The 22,077-nt window shown below is 35.2% G+C and overlaps 1 protein-coding gene across 1 annotated transcript in view; it reads left to right on the top strand.

Annotated features, from left to right (window-relative positions):
• UBR1 (ubiquitin protein ligase E3 component n-recognin 1) overlaps positions 1 to 22,077 on the top strand; it is a gene marked incomplete at both ends in the record, with an annotated part of 112,708 nt that overhangs the window by 28,168 nt on the left and 62,463 nt on the right. The window contains 14 exons of the mRNA XM_084240985.1: positions 3,981 to 4,111; positions 5,891 to 6,029; positions 7,566 to 7,628; positions 7,864 to 7,987; positions 8,272 to 8,379; positions 9,032 to 9,120; positions 10,744 to 10,842; positions 12,360 to 12,517; positions 15,901 to 16,000; positions 16,491 to 16,619; positions 19,264 to 19,444; positions 19,849 to 19,910; positions 20,198 to 20,308; positions 21,896 to 21,961. Coding sequence (XP_084097111.1) covers positions 3,981 to 4,111; positions 5,891 to 6,029; positions 7,566 to 7,628; positions 7,864 to 7,987; positions 8,272 to 8,379; positions 9,032 to 9,120; positions 10,744 to 10,842; positions 12,360 to 12,517; positions 15,901 to 16,000; positions 16,491 to 16,619; positions 19,264 to 19,444; positions 19,849 to 19,910; positions 20,198 to 20,308; positions 21,896 to 21,961 — 1,560 coding nt within the window. The remainder of the gene's footprint in view (positions 1 to 3,980; positions 4,112 to 5,890; positions 6,030 to 7,565; positions 7,629 to 7,863; positions 7,988 to 8,271; positions 8,380 to 9,031; positions 9,121 to 10,743; positions 10,843 to 12,359; positions 12,518 to 15,900; positions 16,001 to 16,490; positions 16,620 to 19,263; positions 19,445 to 19,848; positions 19,911 to 20,197; positions 20,309 to 21,895; positions 21,962 to 22,077) is intronic.

Here is a 22,077-nt window from a genome sequence, read left to right as displayed (position 1 = left end):
ACCTTACACCAGTGAGAATGGCACATATTAAAAAAACTAGCAATGACAAATATTGGCTAGGATGTGGAGGGAAAGGAACTCTCATATACTGCTGGTGGGAGTGCAAACTGGTCCAACCACTATGGAAAGCTGTGTGGGGGTTCCTCAAACTACTAAAAACGGAACTTCCATATGATCCAGCAATTCCATTCCTAGGTATCTACCAAAAGGGCACAAAAACATTAATTGAGAAGAACACCTGCACACCTATGTTTATAGCAGCACTATTTACAGTAGGTAAGCTATGGAAACAACCCAAATGCCCAAAAATAGATGACTGGATCAAGAAGATATGGTATATGTACGCAATGGAATATTATTCAGTAATCAAAAAGGATAAACTCATGCCTTTCACAACAACATGGATGGAGCTGGAAGGGATTATGCTCAGTGAAATAAGCCAGAAAGAAAAAGAAAAATACTGGATGGTTTCACTTATAGGTGGAATGTGGAGGAACCAAATAAGGGGTCAGGGGGAAGAAAATAACTATAATAAAGTAAAAATCAATATCAACAGGCAGCCATAGATTAGAGACATTCTGTAGGGGAGGTATAGGGAGAAGAATCAGGACATGTGTGGGAAGAGCACTAGGAACTGTGGTAATGGTGTGCATGTGATTTGGTGGTGGGAATTTCACAGGGAAATCATATATTATACAAAAAATGAAAGATGATGTAATAAGGAAAATTTTAAAACTATTCTCTGGTGAGCATAAAAGAAAAAAAAATTGAAAGGCATGCTTCATTCTTGGATTAGAAAATTCATTATCAGGCCTCCCTGGTGGCGCAAGGGGTTAATAAGCACAGCACTGTGAAGTTGTCCGGAAGCCTCTGCAGCACGAGTTTGATCCCTGGCTGGCCAGGGAGAAACCCACATGGTGCAGCATACCTCTCCTTACTCTCCCACTGCTCCCCTCAGCAGTGATTTTCAGTCAGTGCCTGTTCTGCTCCCCACTCTGTCTCTGGTGAATCCTCTCACCTTCTCATACCTCTGGCCTGTACCCCAGTTCTTGTATGCATAAATAAGTAAATCTTTTTAAAAAAAGGAAAAGAAAAGAAAATTCGTTATCACACAAACAATATTTTCCCCAAATTAATCTTTAATATATTTTCAGTCAGGATAACAACCATATTGTCCTTTAGAGCTGAAAAGTAACCCAAAATTCTGGAAAAATAATTTGTGAAAATTGCCAGAAAAAGTTAAAGAGAAGAGTGGTGAGCATGAGTAGGTTTAAAATGTAATGAAGAACTGTAGTAATGAAACCTCAGAAGCTGTAGGAATAAACAGTAGATACTGAAATAGAAAAGACCCAAATTTGTAGTAGTGGTAGCATTTCAGATTGTTGGGGATAACTGCCTACTGAATTGAGTAAAAAATACAGGTTGGTCAATGCTGATATTAGATACATCCCAGAATATCAAAGATTTTTAAAAGTTCATTGTAGCAAAGAAATTATAAGCGTATTAGAAGGAAATGAGTCAATTTTTAAAATAATCTTGAAGTAGATCAGTCCTTTCTAAAATTCAGAAGCCATGAGAAGAAAAAGCTTGATAAATTTAACTGCACATTTATAATCTCTTTATAGCAAAACAGGTAAATCATGAGGTTAATGACAAAGTGGGAAAATACATTGCAATATGTGACAAAGGATAAGGGTCTATCATTAAGAAACCCCAAATATTTTATATGTGCTGTGAGACAATTCACATGTGTAGTATACTCTGTCTCACAAAACTGTAAATGGAAAAGACATGGAAAACATCTGGGAGAGGTATTGTCTTTAGTAGAAGCAGTTGACTGTATCAGCATAGAATCTAAGTAAGATGTCCTTGAATTGCTTTATAACGTCCCCTAATTAGCTGTGTGACTTTGGCAAAATTATTCAGCATTTTTACAGTTTTCTTTATCTCTAAGCTGGAGAAAATAACATTTGCCTCGCAGTGCTATGAGGATTAAATGAGATAGTACATATGAATGTTCAGCCTTAGAATATTCTTGGCATATTATAAAAACCCAGCTACTGTTAGCTAATAATCATCATCAGTATTACTATTCTTTTAGTACCTACTTTTATCCCCATTAATTGTTGTTTATTTGGATACTAATAATTCCTCACGTTTGTATAACATTTTAGATCTTAAAAAAATCTTTCACATGCATTATATAATTATTTCCTCATTATTATTTTATTAGGTAGATATAGATGTGGAAACAGCTGCATTTTACAGATGTGGAGACAGTCTCAGGTTTGAACATTTCGTCAGTGGCAAGAATTGGTCTGAAAATCACATCTTTAGATTCAGGATCCCTGCAAAATTTGTAACCTGAAATTTGGAAATAAATTCAGATTTAGAAAAATTTGCAAAAATAGTAATAGTACAAATAATAGTCATATATTCTACCCCCAGTCACCTATTGTTAGCATTTTCCTCATTAACTTTATCATTCAGCACTGTATGTTTAGATTTCTCTTTTCTCTTCTTCGTATGTTAGATTATTCTTTCATTTGGCAAGTATTTATTGAGTGCCTTTTATTTGATTAAATGCACCAAATACCCATTACTTGAAACAGTCTATCCAGTTTTAACCCATTCAATTCATTCTTATGTCTTTTGTTTTGTTTGAATTTCAGTTTCTTCCTCTAATATATTTTAAAGGGTACTACAACATTTTGACTTGTAGTCAGAGAGTTCTTTGTAGCTTGATTTTTATGTCATCTTCATTCTATAACAAGGTATTCCAGAAGACTATAAGTAGCTGAAGATTTCTTGGGAATTAATTTGGTTTACTGATTTATATAAAACTAGCCTCCTCCTGCTCCACTTCCACCTCAGGCTTCTCAAGTATTTTGGGGGTTTTTCTAAGTTACAGAGCCTCAGAACAGTGAAGTTAGTTCTGAACTAAATACAGCTAGGATTTCTTTATATTTAGACTCAAAAGGTGATTGGTCATTCAGGTTTGTCCTAAAAGTAGACCTGCATATTCTGCAACTGATTCATGATCTAGAGGTAAGAAAAGGATACCTTATGGCTAGCATATTACTAATTAATTCATCAGCCAACACAAATCTGTGTACTTAGCATTCTGTTTCACCCCTGCTTTGGTAAATGTGAAATCCACATGTTGCCAGGTGCATGGCATTGTGCTGGGTAATGGAGATTTACCAAGTGTGTATAGATATACACCATATTTTATTTATGCAGTTGATATATATTTGGGTTGTTTCTACTTTTGGGACATTTTGAATGATGCTACTTTAAATATTTGTGTATACGTTTTTGTGTGAACATATGTTTACTCTTCTCTTGGATAGGGATGCCTAGACGTAGAATTGCTGGTTTGTATTATAACTATGATTAACATTTTGAGCAACTGTGAAGTTAGTTTTCCAAAATGATTGCACCTGTTTTCCAAAATAGCTAATTTATATTTGAACAAGATTATTATTATGGAGGTGGTATAAGTAATGAAAAGAACATTATTTCTTTGTAGGGGTCAAAAGACCCAGGTCTTATTCTTGCCCCTGGTTTTTTTATACTCTTTTTGACCTTAGATGGGTTCCTTATCCTTTAAATGACATTAATTCCCTGACTTTTTGCAGGTAGCTTGAGGATCAATTGAGTAAATTATAAGAAAATTTTTTGTTAGCTATAAAGGGGTACCCTGTCCTTTGCTATTATATAATTAGACCACTCAAAAGGGCAGAGAATAACATTCATAAGCTTCTGCCTTCTTTCTGACATCTGTTATACCCTCTTAGTCACAGGGAGTTAATCTAAAGTAATGTGAATAACAGTCCTCTTTACTTCAACTTGAATTTATTCCTAGAGAAATGTAATGAATTTATTAGAATCATTTGTATAAATTAATAACATTATCTTCCTCACCCTTTTATTTGTATACAATGTTTGGTAATATGTTTTTCTATACTTTCTTTCAGAGTTTACGTTGTCCACTGACTGAAGAGGTAATTGCCCAAGCCAGGAAAATATTCCCTTCAGTGATAAAATACATTGTAGAAATGACTATCTGGGAAGAGGAAAAAGAGCTGCCTCCTGAACTTCAGATAAGGTGGGGAAAATTCTCAAAAGGGGGGGAGTTATAGGATTAATTATCTTGCAAAATAAGTGTTAAAATATTTTCATAGTTTTTACTATTTTATTGTCATTATGATAATTTTATAAAAAATTATCTCTTAGGAGTACTTCCAAATGTCTTTGTGTGTGAGATACACTGCTAGGTACTATACAGAAGTTAAACTAAAAGACGAGTTTATCAGGGGCTTCTAATTTTTAAGAAAAAACATTTGGGGGGTCTTATTCTGAATGATAGATGAGGACCTAGTAGGCACTGACCCTAGTAAGGAAATAAATTGCTCCCTTTGATCCTGGCCTAGGCCTATCTCCTAGTTTCCCAAGAGGTTTGTGAATAAAGGTAAGGACTTCAGAACAATGTGTCTCCCTTTAACCCAGCTCTTTACCATCAAAAAAGTTTGATGGTACGAATGAGGAGATAGCCCTTTGCCCTGTGCTTTGGTGTATAGGATTACTTCAGTTGTAGAGATTTAACATTTTTTAGCTAAAATCCAGCAGTTTCCAATAATCTTAAGTCTTTCAGTGACACTAATATTTGCTCTTTACTTACAAAAAGAACATGGGAATTATATGTGAAATGCAGTTTGGCCCTGTAGAAATTTTTCTACCTGTTTAATATTAGGATATTCACACAATTGCATCACAAATCTAAATAAAGTTGTTCTTTGAATTGACTTGGTTCTTTGGTTTGTTTATTTTGGAAGGGTAGAGAATTAAGAATTTTAATTTAGGAAAGCAATAAATGTGCTGTTTTGATCCTTGCTGGGCCATAAACTGTTGGGGGAAATAAAAGTCATTAAAAATTGTGTCTACAAAAGTTTTAATTTCAAAGTTTTTTAAAAACTTGTTGGTAAACATAATGCCAGCAATCTGCTGTCCTAAAAAAAGGGAGAGAGTTGCTTGAGTGTGATTGAGTATGTAGGAAACGCAAAACTTAAGATTTATAGATCTGAGCTTTTGTTCTTGTCAGTGCTTATTGCCATTGTGACTGTAGAGAAGTCTTTTTGAGACTGAGAAAATCTTATAGTTATGGCGTTCAGTTGAGTCTCTTGTAAAAGCATATTGTAAACAGTTTAAAACTTGTCAATAACATCTGACACTTATGTAGCCCATGCCACCTATTTTCTCACCACTTACAAATATAGATATTACACTCTTTTTAGAGATGGTAGAGACCCGGCGTCATCTCAGCAGAAAAACTTAAAGTTACCTGTCTAAGGTCCCTCAGTCAAATGATAGCACTGGCATTTTGTCTCTCTGTCTCTCTCTCTCTATATATATATATATTTCTATAAATATATTTTACAAAAATGTACTATAAAACCAGTAACTCTTAAAATAAATTCAATAACTGTATGTTTATAAAATCTTACTATTTATCTTGCCTGCTTGAAGGTTCTGAGCTAGAAGCCTCTCTCCTTTTGTCAGAGTGGGAGATTAGTAATGATTTAGAATGATATTAAAGCTATATTGCCACTAAATTATAATAATTTACTTCTGAAAGTAATAAGAAAACTTAGGGAAAAAATGGAAAATATACTTTAATCAGGATTTTTTTTTAACTTCATGATATTGCACCACTTAAACTCATGCCCTATATCAGTGGTACTTTCCCATATATAGGAAATATATGATGCTGCATCAGTATAGATGTTCTATGCTATTTTATCTATTCCATACATTTTTTATTTATTTGTGGCTGTATCTGAATATATATGTGTATATATATTTATATATATATCTTTTTTTTAAACAGGGAGAAAAGTGAAAGATATTATTGTGTCCTTTTTAATGATGAACACCATTCATATGACCACGTAATATACAGTCTGCAGAGAGCTCTTGACTGTGAGCTTGCAGAGGCACAGCTGCACACCACTGCTATAGACAAAGAGGTTCGTGGCTTTACTGGAATCATGCTAGTATCTTGCGTTGACTTTCTGGAAGCCATTGTTGACTGTTGACCTTGCCAGGTGCCTTAGTATTACATTAAGTACAACCATCCTCTTCATTTATTCCTCATTGTGTCTGTGTTCATTATAGTTTTAGATAATTTTTTTTAATAAATCTTTTTTTTTTTTTAAGATTTTTTTTATTTATACAAGCACTGGGTACAGTCAGAAGCGCAGGAAGGTGAGAAATTCACCAGAGCCAGAACAGGGAACAGAACAGGCAGACCGATGAAATACACTGCTGAGGGGAGCAGCGAGTGCAGCAGGAGAGGTCTGCGCGCCATGTGGGACCCTCGCCGGTGGCCGGGGATTGAACCGGCGCTGCAGAGGCTGCGGGCAACTTCGCAGCCCAGCGCTCACCCGCTGCACCACCGGGGAGGCCCTATAGTTTTAGATAATTATTTGTAATTCTCTTCTTTGATTCTAAATAATTAGAAAGTTTCCAAATGTATTTGGCAGAAAGTTAGGAATGTCAATTCAACTTTGATCTAGTTCTATTATTTTTTAATTGAGTGAATAAATGCATGAATTATGAAAAATTATGAGATTTTTATATTATATGTTAAAATTATTTTTAGGATAATGATTCTGTAGCTCAGGTTTTGCATACTGTCCTCACGTATACAGAAGGGATGTGTTCCTGAGGTAAATCAAAGTAATATTAACCTAATACCTGCCCTTAAGAAGAGTATAGTGTTGTGGAAGAAACAGTATGGCATTAGTACTTAGTATAGTGATTCTAGGACTTGAGGAATCACTGCCAACCTACTCAAAATTCACAGGTGTATTCTGGAACACATGTTCAAGTACTTCCAGTTCATTTGTGAAAAGTATTCAAAACATGTAGTAGGGGCCTCCCCGGTGGCGCAGCGGTTGAGCGCTGGGTTGCGAAGCTGCCCGCAGCCTCTGCAGCGCCGGTTCGATCCCCGGCTGCTCCCCGGCCACCGGAGGAGGGTCCCACATGGCACGCAGACCTCTCCTGCCGCCCGCTGCTCCCCTCAGCAGTGTACTTCGGTCCTTCTGCCTGCTCTGCTCCCTGCTCTGGCTCTGGTGAATTCTCTCACCCTCCCGCGCTTCTGACTGTACCCAGTGCATGTATAAACAAAACAAACAAACAAATAAATAAAAACATGCCTCTATAAAAAAAAAAAAAAAACATGTAGTAGGAGTTTAGTAAACTAAGTTATTATTATTTCTAGTCTAAATGGAGTACATTACAATAAGTAAAGAACTGAAATTCTTGCAAAGCAGGAAATCCAGCATAGTAAAGAATTTCTTTGCTGGTGATATTGAAAGTTCTCAAACTTCATAAAGATGTTAAACATTTGTGTTTGTCTTTCGGGTACTGCCCATTTTACAACATTTAGACAGTTGACAAATGATTAGTACTTAAGAGCTCATTAGGTCTTTGAAATATACATTTCTTACTGATTGGGATCATCATTCTACTACTTAGTTGTCACTTTTATTTGTAACTAGGGTCGTCGGGCTGTTAAAGCAGGTGCTTTTGCTGCTTGCCAGGAAGCAAAGGAAGATATAAAGGTAATTTTTTGAATTAGGCACAAACGGAGAATTTTAAGAGGAATATACAGAATAAGAACCCAAGTAGAACAATTATATTGTTGAAATGGCTTGGCATCCTGAGTAAAAATGGAATAGTGCATTTAGACACAGAGATTTGGAACTGTAAACTTTTATATGATTCCTTTTTTGAAGAGTAGGTTTCTTAAAATTTTTTAAACTATTTTTTCTTTTTTAATATTCCTTTCATTTGTAGAGTCATTCAGAAAACGTCTCTCAACATCCACTTCATGTAGAAGTATTAAACTCTGAGGTTATGGCTCATCAGAAATTTGCTTTGCGTTTTGGTTCCTGGATGAACAAAATTATGAGTTATTCAAGTAAGGATATAACCTATTTTTTAATTTCACATAAAATGCTTGTTTTTATGGTCACAAATTTTAAATTGTCATTAAGTATAAAATAAAACTTCCTTTTCTTGGTTTATACATTCTGGTTAATTTTTAAGATTGCATTTTAAGTTCCAAAAATAATATTTTATTGGCTCTTGATTCTTTGATGTTAACAAATTTTTCTTTATCAAGTATGGGAAGATTAATTTTAGTTCATCATTTCATGTGTTATAGGAAAACTATTTTTGAAAGGAATATTTTTTTGTTTGTAGGTGACTTTAGACAGATCTTTTGCCAAGCATGCCTTAGAGAAGAACCAGGCTCTGAGAATCCGTGTCTCATAAGCAGGTTAATGCTTTGGGATGCAAAACTTTATAAAGGTGGGTATTTTACTTAGGCTGCTTGCCATCATGCAAAGGAAGACTATGACTTTACAGTGGAGCTATAATCTCTTTTGTTTATTAAATCAGTAGTTTTGGTTGACAAGATATTATGCTTTAAGGTCGGTTTACCAAGCAATATGTATTCTTCCATGTTAAAATGCAGGGATATTTTCTTTTATTTGAAGTACCTTCTCATTTAGTCAATGTCAATGAAAAAAGAGTCTATATGTATATTTTCATGTATAGTGCCATTATTAAAATTATGTTAATTTTCATTTTAAAAGTCTAAATGAAGAACAAAAAGTAAAAGATGAAAGAAAGATTGAAAAATATGGTAAAGAAAAGGTCGAGAGTAGGAATACTTTTTAGTGAAGTAGAATGAAAAGGAATGAAGAAGGTTGGGAGAGGTAGAATGAAGTAAATAAAGTGGTGAGGGGGTAAAGAAAAAAGGAAACAGCAATATATATATATATGTGTATTTTAAATTCTAGCTATTAAATATTAATGTAATAAATGCTACTCATATTTGAGTCCTTGAAGTCTATTAGCATGTGAACTATTTTTATAATATTCTGCCACTTCTAATAGCTGGAATGTTTTTTTTTACCTTGGTGATACTCCCCCAACTTTCCTCCAAAATGATCTATAGGTGCCCGTAAGATCCTTCACGAATTGATCTTCAGCAGTTTTTTTATGGAGATGGAATACAAAAAATTCTTTGCTATGGAATTTGTGAAGGTAATTGCTCTTTATAAATAGATACCAACAAATAAAAATAGAAAACAGTTTTTGTAATTGAAAAATAGAAACAAAGGAGATAAGAATTTTAATTTAATGACTCATTTCTTTGTCAGAAGTTCATTTATTTTCACATTTGGTGTTATGGAAATAGTAGTCTGGGAGACAAGATAGGTGAAAAATGACATTTCTTGCCTAGAAAATGCAATAGGAAATTATCACATTTAAACATGCATTCATCCTTCCTAATTAAAACAAGAGTAGAAGTGATCAAAACAGGGGAGGGAAGAACACAAGGCAATATGGTGATGGTTCTAGGGTGATACAATGGCAGGAGAACTATGGCATCTATACCTGAAGGGAGAAACCAGTTACTGTACAAAAATGAGCAACAGTGTAAGAAAATAAAAGTAAATAAAAGAGTAGAAGTAATTAGCTGAAAGGCTGGGCAGGGAAAAAGAACCAGATATGCTTGCTAACGGGAGGCAGAAATTAGATAAGCAACATACACTTAAACCTGTTTGAGGCTAAAACTTAAAAATAGAATTTACATCTGTTTAATGTTGTTTATTGATCTCTTACATGTCCCTTTAATTACTGTATTTTTTTTTTGTCTGTTAAGTTAGATTGCAGGGTTATACAAAACCGGATATTCTTTTATTTAATCTTTCTACTTTGCCTTAAATACTTATTATTTTCCTCTAATTTGGAGATGCAAGCCATTCTATAAAACTTAAGACAGGTCAGAAGTAAGACCCAGTATGGAATAAAATGGAAGCAGAGTAAAATAATGATTGTCATAGGCAAATGATACTGTGGGAAAAGTTATCCGCACTCTGTGGATTTTATAAGTAGGTTGTTAAAAGCAGTTAAGACATTTGGTGTCTTGAAAGATGGTGATAACTTATAATATCAACTTTATTCTTCTAAAATTCACAGAGATAGAATATTAGACCATATGTGTGATCTAAAATGATTTTTTTTTTCTTATACAAAAGTAGTTCTTCCTACTTTTTTTTTTCTTTAAATACCATGGTTACCTTTTAAACATTGTAGGCATTCCAGTGTATAGGTCAAGGATCCAATGCTGCCTACATATAATAGATATTTGGTGTATGGCTTGTTATTATTTTTATTTTCCCAGGATGTCAGGATTGATTTTCAGCTGGTAAGCATCATTGCTGTTAAGAGGTTATTTACAGCCACTTTCTTTCTGTTTAAGCTTGTATTGAATCTGATTAGTTGTTTTCTGGACCATATCAGTTTTTAAATATTTTAAATATAATCCTGCTACATAAACTGCTAAAGGTTGCCACAGATTCTGTTAGGAGAAAGAATATACTGTATTTTTTCAATTCTCTGTTACTCTAACCTGTGTTTATATGATTTTTGGGTTTTAATGGTTTTTCACTTCCAATTCTGCTAGATTTAGGTAGCTGAATCCATATTTTGTATTTTTTCTCATTATTTTTTTGTTGCTCATAATATCTCTCTTTAAAACATAGGAATGATAATACTTGTCATACATAGAAACAAATTTGCAGCAACTGTTAAGATAACTGGGATTTTAAGAATTTTTGGTAATAATTTTATAATTGATTCTCCATTTATTATATCTTTCAGTATTATAAACAATTGCAGAAAGACTATATCAGCGATGATCATGACAGAAGTATCTCTGTTACTGCACTTTCGGTTCAGATGTTTACTGTTCCTACTCTGGTATATATTGATTATTTCTGGAATATTTAAGTAAAACTTGTTTTTTGAGAATTTTGTTTTTATGTTGAATCAAATTAAAATTATGTCAGAATCTGTGGGGCTAATTCCATTTGGGAAATTGAATAACACTTGTTGACATCTGCATGTGAGTGTTAGTGGTATGCAAGGTGTATGTGACTGGTAGTCAGAATGATGACAATGCCTTTGTCTGAAAGTCCAGATCCGTACAGGGGAAGTCCACAGATCAGTTTCTGGAGTAACTTAGAAGTGGTGTCTTTTCAATACCCAAACATTTTTTTTTCTCTCTTGCTTTTCTTTAGTTTTTAGGGGTGGGGATAGATGAAGATAAAACAAAGCAGGAAATGAGTATGACTGTCAAGCATTTGCATAAGATAATGCTAGTAAACCTGAGAGGAAAGTGGAAGATTCTGTTTACTTTCTGTACTCCTGTTCTTGTTTTTTCCTGAACAGTTTGGTTAACCATTCCTACTTTTCCTTTTCAAAGGCCACAGAAAAGGGAAAGAGAAAGTATTAGAAGAGAGGGGAAATGTCAAAAAAGATAGTAATACGTACTCAGCAATCAAAAAAGACAAACTCATGCCATTCACAGCAACGTGGATGGAACTAGAAGGAATTATGCTCAGTGAAATAAGCACGAAGGAAAAAGAAAAATATCGGATGGTTTCACTTATAGCAGGAATATAGGGGAACCAAATAAGACATCAGTGTAAAAAAAAATAATAACAGTACAAAACACAACAAAGCAAAAACGGACAATTATAAATCAGAGACATACTGCAGGGTGGGAGAGGGCTCAGAGGGAGTGAGGGAGGAGCACAGAGGACTGAGGTGATGGTGCATGGGTGTATTGGTGAAGGAAACTCTTTGGGAACTACACCTGAGGGGGGTGGGGGAAAGCAAATATTGTTTAAAAATGAACAATGATGTAAATTTTTTTTTAATATTAAATTTTATTTTTATATTCCCCCATACAATTGCAAACGCCCCATTCTGACCCCAATCCTTCCCCTCCCGCCCCCCACCCCCCAAAATGTGTCTCTGGTTCATAGTTTTTTGTTGATTTTGATTTTTACTTTCTTATATTCATTTTCCTGGTCCCTTATTTAAGTTTTCTAGATTCTTGCTATGAGTGAGACCATCGATGTAAAATTTTTTAAATTAATATTTAAAAAAGAAAAAGAAAAATTGCAGAAAAAATAGATAGTAATATGATAGAAGTCTTAAAGTATATCTGGTTTTTTCTTCTTTGCTAATTGTGTTATACTAATGGTAAATTTTTATGCAGAAAGCCTGTATAGTGAGTTTGGGGGTATCCAAACAAGTGTTTTCTACTTACTTCTAGAAAATAGCTTATCAGAAATTGCTGTTCTATGAAACTAAGGACTCATGTTTGATACTAATGGAACATTTATTAAGAATGACTTAACAAGTTGACCGAATGAATAAAGTTCATACAATAATGAGTATGAAAGCAACATTCTTAAAATATTCTGCAGGCTCGACATCTTATCGAAGAGCAGAATGTTATCTCTGTCATTACTGAAACTCTGCTAGAAGTGTTGCCTGAGTACTTGGACAGGAACAATAAGTTCAACTTCCAAGGTTATAGCCAGGACAAATTGGGAAGAGTCTATGCAGTAATATGTGATCTAAAGTAAGTTGTACAAGTCAAAAGGTGAGGGTACCTGTTAAAAAATATGCTAATTTGTTCTGTCTTATAAACAAACCTCTATTCTTTTTGCTTGTCAGGAGTCTCTTTATGATGGCAAGTACAAAGAACTGTTACAGTCTCATGTCAATATATGTTTTAAGTGAGGTCCTCACTTAAAGCCAGGTTAATGAAGAAGGTACTGAGGAGGGTCCTGTATACTTTCTTTGTGCATAGTGTCAGATGACTGTATTGATGTGAATTTCTTTAACTCATTCTTTCATATATATAACCAAGTTGTTGATATTCATCAACACTTTAAGTTTTTCATTCTAAAGAGAATTGAGGGCCTCCCAGGTGGTGCAGCGGTTGAGCGCTGGGTTGCGAAGCTGCCCGCGGCCTCTGCGACGCCGGTTCGATCCCCGGCTGCTCCCCAGCCACCGGAGGAGGGTCCCACATGGTGCGCAGACCTCTCCTGCCGCCCGCTGCTCCCCTCAACAGTGTACTTCGGTCCTTCTGCCTGTTCTGCTCCCTGCTCTGGCTCTGGTGAATTCTCTCACCCTCCCGGCTTCTGACTGTACCCAGTGCATGTATAAACCAAACAAACAAACAAACAAATAGATAAATAAATAAGACATGCCTCTAGAAAATTAAAAAAAAAAAAAAGTTTCTAAAGAGAATTGAGAATTTCCTTTTAAACTAAACTTAGAATCAAATGACAGATCATATTTGGGGTCATTGAACCTAAAAGGAAATAATTTTCCATTTATTTTAGAAATTGATGGTGAATATTATCAGGATTACAACATATCAACTATTAAATAAATCATGAACTTGAAAAAATTCATTTTTTAAGGAGTATTAGCATAACATTTTTCATTTAGTTTATTTAAAATAAATGATCGGGCCTCCCCAGTGGCACAGCGTTTGAGCGCTGTGTTGCAAAGCTGCCCGCAGCCTCTGCAGTGCCGGTTTGATTCAACCCCCGCGAGGGTCCCACATGGCGCACAGACCTCTCCTGCCGCCCACTGCTCCCCTCAGCAGTGTACTTCATCACTCTGCCTGTTCTACTCTCCGCTCTGGCTCTGGTGAATTCTCTCACCCTCCTGCGCCTCTGACTGTACCCTGTGCTTGTATAAATAAATAAATAAATAAATAAATCTTTAAAAAAAAAAAAGATCATTTCTAGTTCCTAGGGGAAAATCATCCTAATTTTGTCCACCTTTTCTAGTGATATATACATTAGAGAAAAGTGGAAACAAATAGGTGTACAAACTTTGCTATAGTTTCATCTAAAAATGCATTTGGGGCCTCCCTGGTGGCGCAGGTGGTTGAGTGCAGTGCCCTGAAGCTGTCAGCAGCCTCTGCAGTGCTGGTTCGATCCCCAACGGCCTCGGAGCAACCCACACAGCGCGGCAGACCTCCTGTCACCCACTGCTCCCTTCCGCAGTGTATTTCAGTCCGTCTGCCTGTTCTGTTCCCCTTCTGCCCTCCTGCACATCTGGCCTGTACCCCGGTTCTTATATAAATAAAGTAAATCTTTAAAAAAAAAATAAATAAATAATGCATTTGGTATTTTCTGGAAGTATGCATTGAATCTTTGATATTACTGAGGAAAATGGTTTGAGACATTTTCATATTCCTCAATTTCTAAACATGATTATGACATGTAATTTTTTTTAAAAGGTCACTAAGTCTTAATTATGTTTTCATTACAAGTAGAGATGGTGGATGAATTCAGTAGTAAATCATCATGTAACTGTTGTGATTCACAAATTAATCGTAACAAACAAAAAGTACATGAAAACTTAGAGTAGCAGTACTTCAGGTTTTATTGTGAAATAGTATATTCACCATTTCTTGGTCTACTATACTGGTAAAAGCATTTTACTGTGACACTCATTACTGTGAAGTATTCATGTGACTGAGTTATTTTTATATCCAGAAAAGTGGTACATAACCGCAACACTTATTTTTAATTATATTTTTATGGATCACTGTAGTTATTATGATGATGAATAATTTAGAACATGTACTTCCCTAAATACCTAATGTTAAAATTTTAGGATCCCTGGTTTGAAAGGTAACTTTAAGGTTTTTCTACTCTTCTGATGATTACAACTCCTCTCTTACATCTTTACCTAAATATAGATGTCTCTAATGACAAGAGAGGAAAATTAATTTATTTTAACCACATGATTAGCAGATACTGTGCTACTTGTGCCATGTGTTCTTACGCATTATTCTCATGAGGTCCTTTGTTATTTTTTTTAAAGATTTATTTATTATTTATGCATACAAGAGCTGGGGTATAGGCCAGAGATGTAGGGGGCTGAGAGGATTCACCAGAGACAGAGTGGGAAACAGACCAGGCAGACTGACTGAAATACACTGCTGAGGGGAGCAGTGGGTGAGACAGGAGTGGTCTGCTGTGCCGTGTGGGTTGCTCTCTGGCCAGCCGGGGATTGAACTTGTGCTGCAGAGGCTGCAGATTGCTTCATAGTGCCATGCTTAACCCCTTGTGCCACCAGGGAGGCCCCTCCTTTGTTATTTTTTAGTAAGTGCTGTGTGCTGAGGACCTTTACTTATTTTATATCATTTAATTCTTGAAAATTCTCTTAAGGTGGGTGATGCTATCTTCATTTGTACATTTTATGTACAATACATTGCATATTATATTGTACATAATCTTTGCTTAATATTACAAAGCTACGAATGTGGCAGAATGTGGATTTCGGCCTAGCACTATTTACTTATCTTTAAAACTCATGTTGTTTTAACTACATCTTGAAGCCGCACAGAATACTTAAAAAGCAACCACAAAGCCTACTCTAAAACCTGGCCTAACACAGCAATCAAACATAACCAAATGTTCATTGAAATGCATTTTTTCAGTCTCTCATTGTAGAAAATTTGTGATCAGATCTTATTCTTTCCCCACATACTTACTCATTCACCACTTTCCCCTGAAACCTTGCTTTTAAATTAATTAGAAATCATAAATACTTATTATCTTTTAGTCATTTCTGGAATAGAATCTAAATTCCTCCAGAATGGGAGGATTTCAACTGATAATTTGAGTAAGACCTGTGAACAGTCCTAGAAAATTTGTACTGTGGTTGTTTAGCTGCGACAGACTAGGATCACTTAATCAGAATTACTTCTGAACAAAGAAGTTAGTCTAGTTTTGATTCTTGCCCCTCATAGAGCATTCACATTTTGCTGGTTGTATCTAAAATAAAGCATAACAATTCTAGTCCTACCCAGGGTTTCTAACTATTACAAGAAATTAGAGACCTTAATTTTGATGATTAACACTGTCTAAGTCTGAAGAATTTTAAAATTTTCTCTAAGGATGTAAAATATTTCTTTGTCTCTTGAAATGATAGGTATATCCTGATCAGCAAGCCCACAGTATGGACAGAAAGATTAAGAATGCAGTTCCTTGAAGGTTTTCGATCTTTTTTGAAGATTCTTACCTGTATGCAGGTATGATAGTTATTTACATCACTAGATAAATTTATTTTTTTAATTTAAACCCAGTCTTTTATTTTTTTAGCAAATTGTGATTTTTATTTGAGAGAAAATACATATAATAAAGTAGAAATAAAATATGAATGTTGCCTTACTGATCCTGCTTTAATAGATCTTCTCTATACTTGTTAATGACTGCTGTTACTGTTAATGTTTACTGAATGCTTACACCGTATGATCCTGTAATAAACACTTTTCTTGAATTATTTCTTTTGAGCCTCATAGCTATCTTACAGGGTAGTTACTATTATGATCCCTATTTTACACATAAAAGAATTGAAGCTTAGAAATAATTTGACCAGGATCACAGAAAGTGACAGAGCTGGGATTTGAACCCATGCATTCTGATGTAGTTTAACAGCCATATATGAATATGAATCCTGACAATTTTTACCAGTAGAGAAACTAAGACAGAGAGCCTGTGTTAACCCTCCTTTTCTTGTAGGGAATGGAAGAAATCAGAAGACAGGTTGGGCAACACATTGAAGTGGATCCTGACTGGGAGGCTGCCATTGCTATACAAATGCAGTTGAAGAATATTTTACTTATGTTCCAAGAGTGGTGTGCTTGTGATGTAAGTAAAATTTGTCACTAGGATCAGAGCCTTTTTAAGTGTTCTAATGGTTATTAGTAGAGCCATTAGCTTACAACTGCCATAATGTAAAAATTTATTATTTCAGGGTATCATATATTGAATTTGTCTTAATAAAATAAATTTTGGGGGAAAATCCAGCTTTTACACTTGATTGGAAAATGTGCTCCACAATAGTTTCATTTATCTGTGGGAATAGTGAGGTTTAAAAAAAAAAAAAGAAATTTGCATATGTATTTTTATTTAGTGATAAATATAAATAATGTGAAATTAGGACCATATAGCTTTTTAATTATTCCAACAATGGGTGGGATAAATATTTAGTCAGTCACGAGCTTTGTTTTGTGTGTCAAACCATTAAGAAAATTAATTTCAAAATAGAATGAATGTATTACTTTAACCAATAATTTTAAACTGTAATTCTCTTTAAACACTCAATCCTACCCCAGATTCCCTTTTGGGAAGATCACCTTACTTGTATTTTTAGAAAATTGGCATTATATGAGTTTAGTTCTTTCATTTGCTCAGTTTCTCTGTACCTCTCACCATAATCAATTCCCTGACGAAGTTTTTTCTGTATCTTCACTATTGGTTCCATTCTTTTTATGTCTTTCTTTCTAAAACTAATGTGTCTTCTGAGGCTCTTGGTCCCAGAGTATATTACTACTTTCTGAAATTTGCTTCCTCAGTTGTGTCCTCTGGCATTTCCCAGTCTTTCTTTCTTCTGCCTCTAACACATAGGACCCTGTTAACCTTAAAAACAAGAATAAAAGCCCCTTACTTGCCTTTAATCTCCGTGAACTGTATTCTCTTTTATTCCTTTGCTCTTCTGCCCCACCACCAGCAATAGATCACAGGTTCAGAGTGGCAATCATATGCACAGACACTGGACTTTCATCTAGCACATTAGCTTTTTAGAACTGTAAGGATGGGAGATTTTGTCTGGCAACTAGCCATAGCACATATTTTTTGGTCTCTCCTCACATTTGGAGGACATGCAGAATTGTTGGAGGAAAGGTCAAGGTGCGTCATATCTTCTAAAGTCATCTATATTTATTGTCATCACTTGTTAGTTTCTAAAACTTTGGAGTCTGGCTTCTGCCCTCACTAATTAACAAAACCTATTTTGAGAAAATATTTCAAAGCATCTATTTAGTAATCAGAGTTCAAATGTCTTTCCTAAAGCCTGCATCTTCTTTAAAGTATCTGTAACATTGTATTCTGTTGAGTACCTTAATCTTTAAACTTTTCCTGATTTTCTATTACTTATTACATTATTCTATTACTTATTACATATTACATAATTCTGTTATTGATTACCCACTTCAATCAATGATTGCCTTTTTAAAAAAATTCCTTTCTGTCTACTAAGTGAAAAATTTCTCAATATTTTCTTCCTTGCAGGTCTAGTAACATTTCTATTTGTACACCAGATATTCCTGCTTAGATATTACACTTATATTTCAAAATCAGAATACATTAAATTGATGTGTCAGTACTTTTTTCTACTTCAAACTGCATTTTCTTTTCTTGACTTCCTGTATTTTATTAATGACATTATTATTTTTTTTTAAGATTTATTTATTTATTTATACAAGCACTGGATACAGTTAGAAGTGCTGGAGGGTGAGAGAGTTCACCAGAGTCAGAGCGGGGAGCAGAGAAGGCAGACTGACGAAGTACACTGCTGAGGGGAGCAGCGGGCGGCAGGAGAGGTCTGCGCGCCATGTGGGACCCTCACCCAGTGGCCGGGGATCCAACCGGCACTGCAGAGGCTGCAGGCAGCTTTGCAACCCGGCGCTCAACCGCTGCGCCACCAGGGAGGCCTGACATTATGATTCTTATTTTTATCTGTACAGTCTCAGAGACATTGCATTCGCTATGTTAGATGTTAAATAAACTCTTGACTTACCTAATTTTTAAAATTTATTTATTTATGCATATAAGAGCTGGGGTACAGGCCAGAGACGTGGGGGTGAGAGGACTCACCAGGGATAGAATGGGGAACATAACAGGCAGATTGACTAAAATACACTGCTGAGGGGAGTAGCCGGCGAGACAGGAGAAGTCTGCTATGCCATGTGGGTTGCTCCCTGGCCAGCCGGGGATCGAACTCGTGCTGCAGAGGCTGCGGATTGCTTCATAGTGCGTTGCTTAACCCCTTGCGCCACCAGGGAGGCCCGACTTATCTAATATTTATTCCTTATACTGTCTGAACAATAATTCTCCCTGTTCTCTGTTTTGTTTATTCTGTATCTTTGCTAGCAATGCCACCTTCTCATTTTTTCCCCCATAATAAACCCTACATATTCATCTAGGCCCCACTCTAAAACTGCTTTTATGAGTCTCTCTTCCCACTTGTCTCAATTGTATGTGATTTTTTTTCCTTTTGTTCTCTTTAGGTTACTAGTTTGTACTGTTTACATAATACTGGCAATTTTTCACTTTGTAAGTGTCTATTTATGTGTGTCTGTATGTCTGTTTCGTAATCTGCTAATTTGCTGATCCTGCGGAGGTAGCCCTATTAATGGAACAATTTTGTGCTCATATTTAGTAAATATCTTATTGAATGAAGTGGTAAAGTAGATAATTTGTCAATTTATTTACATTTTTATTTTCCTTTTAGGAAGAACTCTTACTAGTGGCTTATAAAGAATGTCATAAAGCTGTGATGAGGTGCAGTACAGGTTTCACGTCTAGTAACAAGACAGTAGTACAATTGTGTGGTCATACCTTGGAAACTAAGTCCTATAAAGTTTCTGAGGATCTTGTAAGCATACATCTGCCACTCTCTAGGACTCTTGCTGGTGAGTGTTTGTTGCATGTGTCTATTTTCTTTTTTTCATACATATGCAGAGTAGTAGAATAATTTCTGTTTTGGTTCTATGCTGAAGTGTGTACAGACAAACGCAGATCAGATACTGCAGTTAAGAGCTGTTACTCTCTTAACTGTCACAACTCTCTGTTGTCCTTCTGTTTTCCCTATTACACTTTGAACAGAACATATCTTGAGAGGCAGCATATTATCTTTATGTAATAATGTATAAGCATATCTTGCACAATGTAGAATCTTAAATATTTTAGTAATATTGTTTCAAAATTAGAAATTAAAAGTTTTGAATTCTAAGGTATCATTTCTAACTCAATGTCTGCTTAAATCACACAAGTTTTTTGATTTCTCATTTTTCTCATTTTTGTTTTTAACTGTTAGGTCTTCATGTACGTCTAAGCAGACTGGGCGCAGTTTCAAGACTGCATGAATTTGTGCCTTTTGTAAGTGACTTTATTTAAAGTTTTAATTTGCTTACTTCCTATTTCTAAACAATTCTTGGTTGGTGAGTGCAAAGAAAAATAATATTTTGAAACCCATCTAAATCATTCCCATCTAGTAATTTTACATCGATATATAGCATCTAGAAATCTGATTCACAGGGACTTAGAATTATCTACTGAAAAGCCTTCCATCTTGTAGATGAGAAACTGAGAAATATTTAGTGTCATACTTTGAAACACTTCTAAGCCCTCTGAAAAATAATGAAATTAACTTCACACTGTTTCAGGAGGACTTTAAAGTAGAGATACTCATGGAATACCCTCTGCGCTGCCTGGTATTGGTTGCCCAGGTTGTTGCTGAAATGTGGCGAAGAAATGGACTTTCTCTCATTAGCCAGGTACAGCAAGGTCCATTATATACATTTATAAATGTGTTCGTTTCTGCTTTTTTCTTTTGTCTACCTTGAATCCTTGGATTTTGCTGAGTATTTGCTTTCTGTTCTCTTATATCAGCTCAACAATCAAAGTTCTAGGAGTATGTATAGACACTTTCTACTTTTATCCTAATGAGTGGATAGATGAGCCAGTAGTACCAACAGAAACCTGCCCATTAACCTACGTCTTTTCTGAAAATTACCTTACTTTTGACCTGTAGGCTTCCTACTAGCTATATTAACTTAAGGCCACTTTATAATTTTTCTTTCTTTTTTTAGAACAAATATGGAAAATAGTTTTTTTTTTTAAAGATTTTTCTTTAAGCATACAAGAACTGGGGTACAGGCCAGAGGTGCAGGGGTGAGAGAAATCATCAGAGATAAAGTGGGGAGCAAAGCAGGTGAATTGTCTGAAATACACTGCTGAGGGGAGCAGCGGGTGAGACAGGAGAGGTCTGCTGTGCCATGTGGGTCAGCTCCCTGACCAGGGATTGAACTCAAGCGGCAGTGGCTGGCGATAGCTTCATGGTGCTGAGACTTAATAACCCTGTGCCATCAGGGAGGTCTCCATGGAAAAAAGTTTTTTTTAAAAGGTAGTGAAACAGGTTTTGTAAAGTTACCACTTCAGAGAAAAATGGTGTTATGATTGACTGTAGAATATGTAGAAATTGGTTTGCTTTTATTGAAGCAGGTATTTTTAACCCATGAACTTCTTTTGTCGTGCATATTGAGATTAATAACTCATAGTTCAAAATTTTATTTCCATATGTATCTAAAATCACGAACATACATATAATGTGTATATATAATATATGTACTTAAATATATGAAATGTTTTTATGCCATGTGTCTTCATTTTTTCCTCACAAAGCCCTTCATATTATTCATAGAGCTCACAACATATTTTTGACACTGAAGTGTTCTTGAGATTTCTGATTTAAAGAAAATTTAAGAATATTGTTTGTTGAGAATTTTGTTGAAATAAAATGTTTCTTTGTTAAGTTGTGGTAACATTGGTTTACAACATTGTTTATGATTCAGATGTATAGGATCACTCCACTCTAGATATATGTCACCACACCACACCCACCACCAAGGCACCCACAGTCCTCCTCCATAGTCCACTGGTCACCTTCCATACTTTGCTATCCAGCCTCCTCCTACACCTCATGTAGCCTCAATTCTACAGTCAGATTTCTTGGTTTTGTTATTGGTTTGGGTTTGTCTGACTTCTTGTTTTGTCTCTCATTATGCACATACAAGTGAAACCATTAGTATTTATCTTCCTTCGCTCAGCATTATCCCTTCCAGTTCCATCCATGTTGTCAGAAATGGTAAAGCGGCTCACTTTTTAAATAGCTGAGTAGCATTCCATGTGGATGTGTATGTATCACTTCTTCATAATCCACTACCTTGTTGTTGGTTACTTAGGTTGTTTCCATAACTTGGCTATTAAAAAAGTGCTGCAGTAAATAGAGACATATGTAGATCCCTTTGAATAAGTGTTTTGAAATAAAATAATTATTTTAGCATCTGTTCTATCTTTTATAGGTGTTTTATTACCAAGATGTTAAGTGCAGAGAAGAAATGTATGATAAAGATATCATCATGCTTCAGGTACCTACTTAAATAACTTCTGGATATCTACATCTTAACCTTTTTGAAATAAGAGAAGATTTTTTTTTTTTGCTTTAATTAAACTTTGAACATTTTTAAAACTGACAATGATATCT

The sequence above is a fragment of the Talpa europaea genome (assembly GCF_964194135.1).
Source record: "Talpa europaea genome assembly, chromosome: 8".
In the NCBI taxonomy this organism is placed as follows: domain Eukaryota; kingdom Metazoa; phylum Chordata; class Mammalia; order Eulipotyphla; family Talpidae; genus Talpa; species Talpa europaea.
Note: the sequence above shows the minus strand (reverse complement) of the source record. Positions and strands in the feature narration are given on the sequence as shown.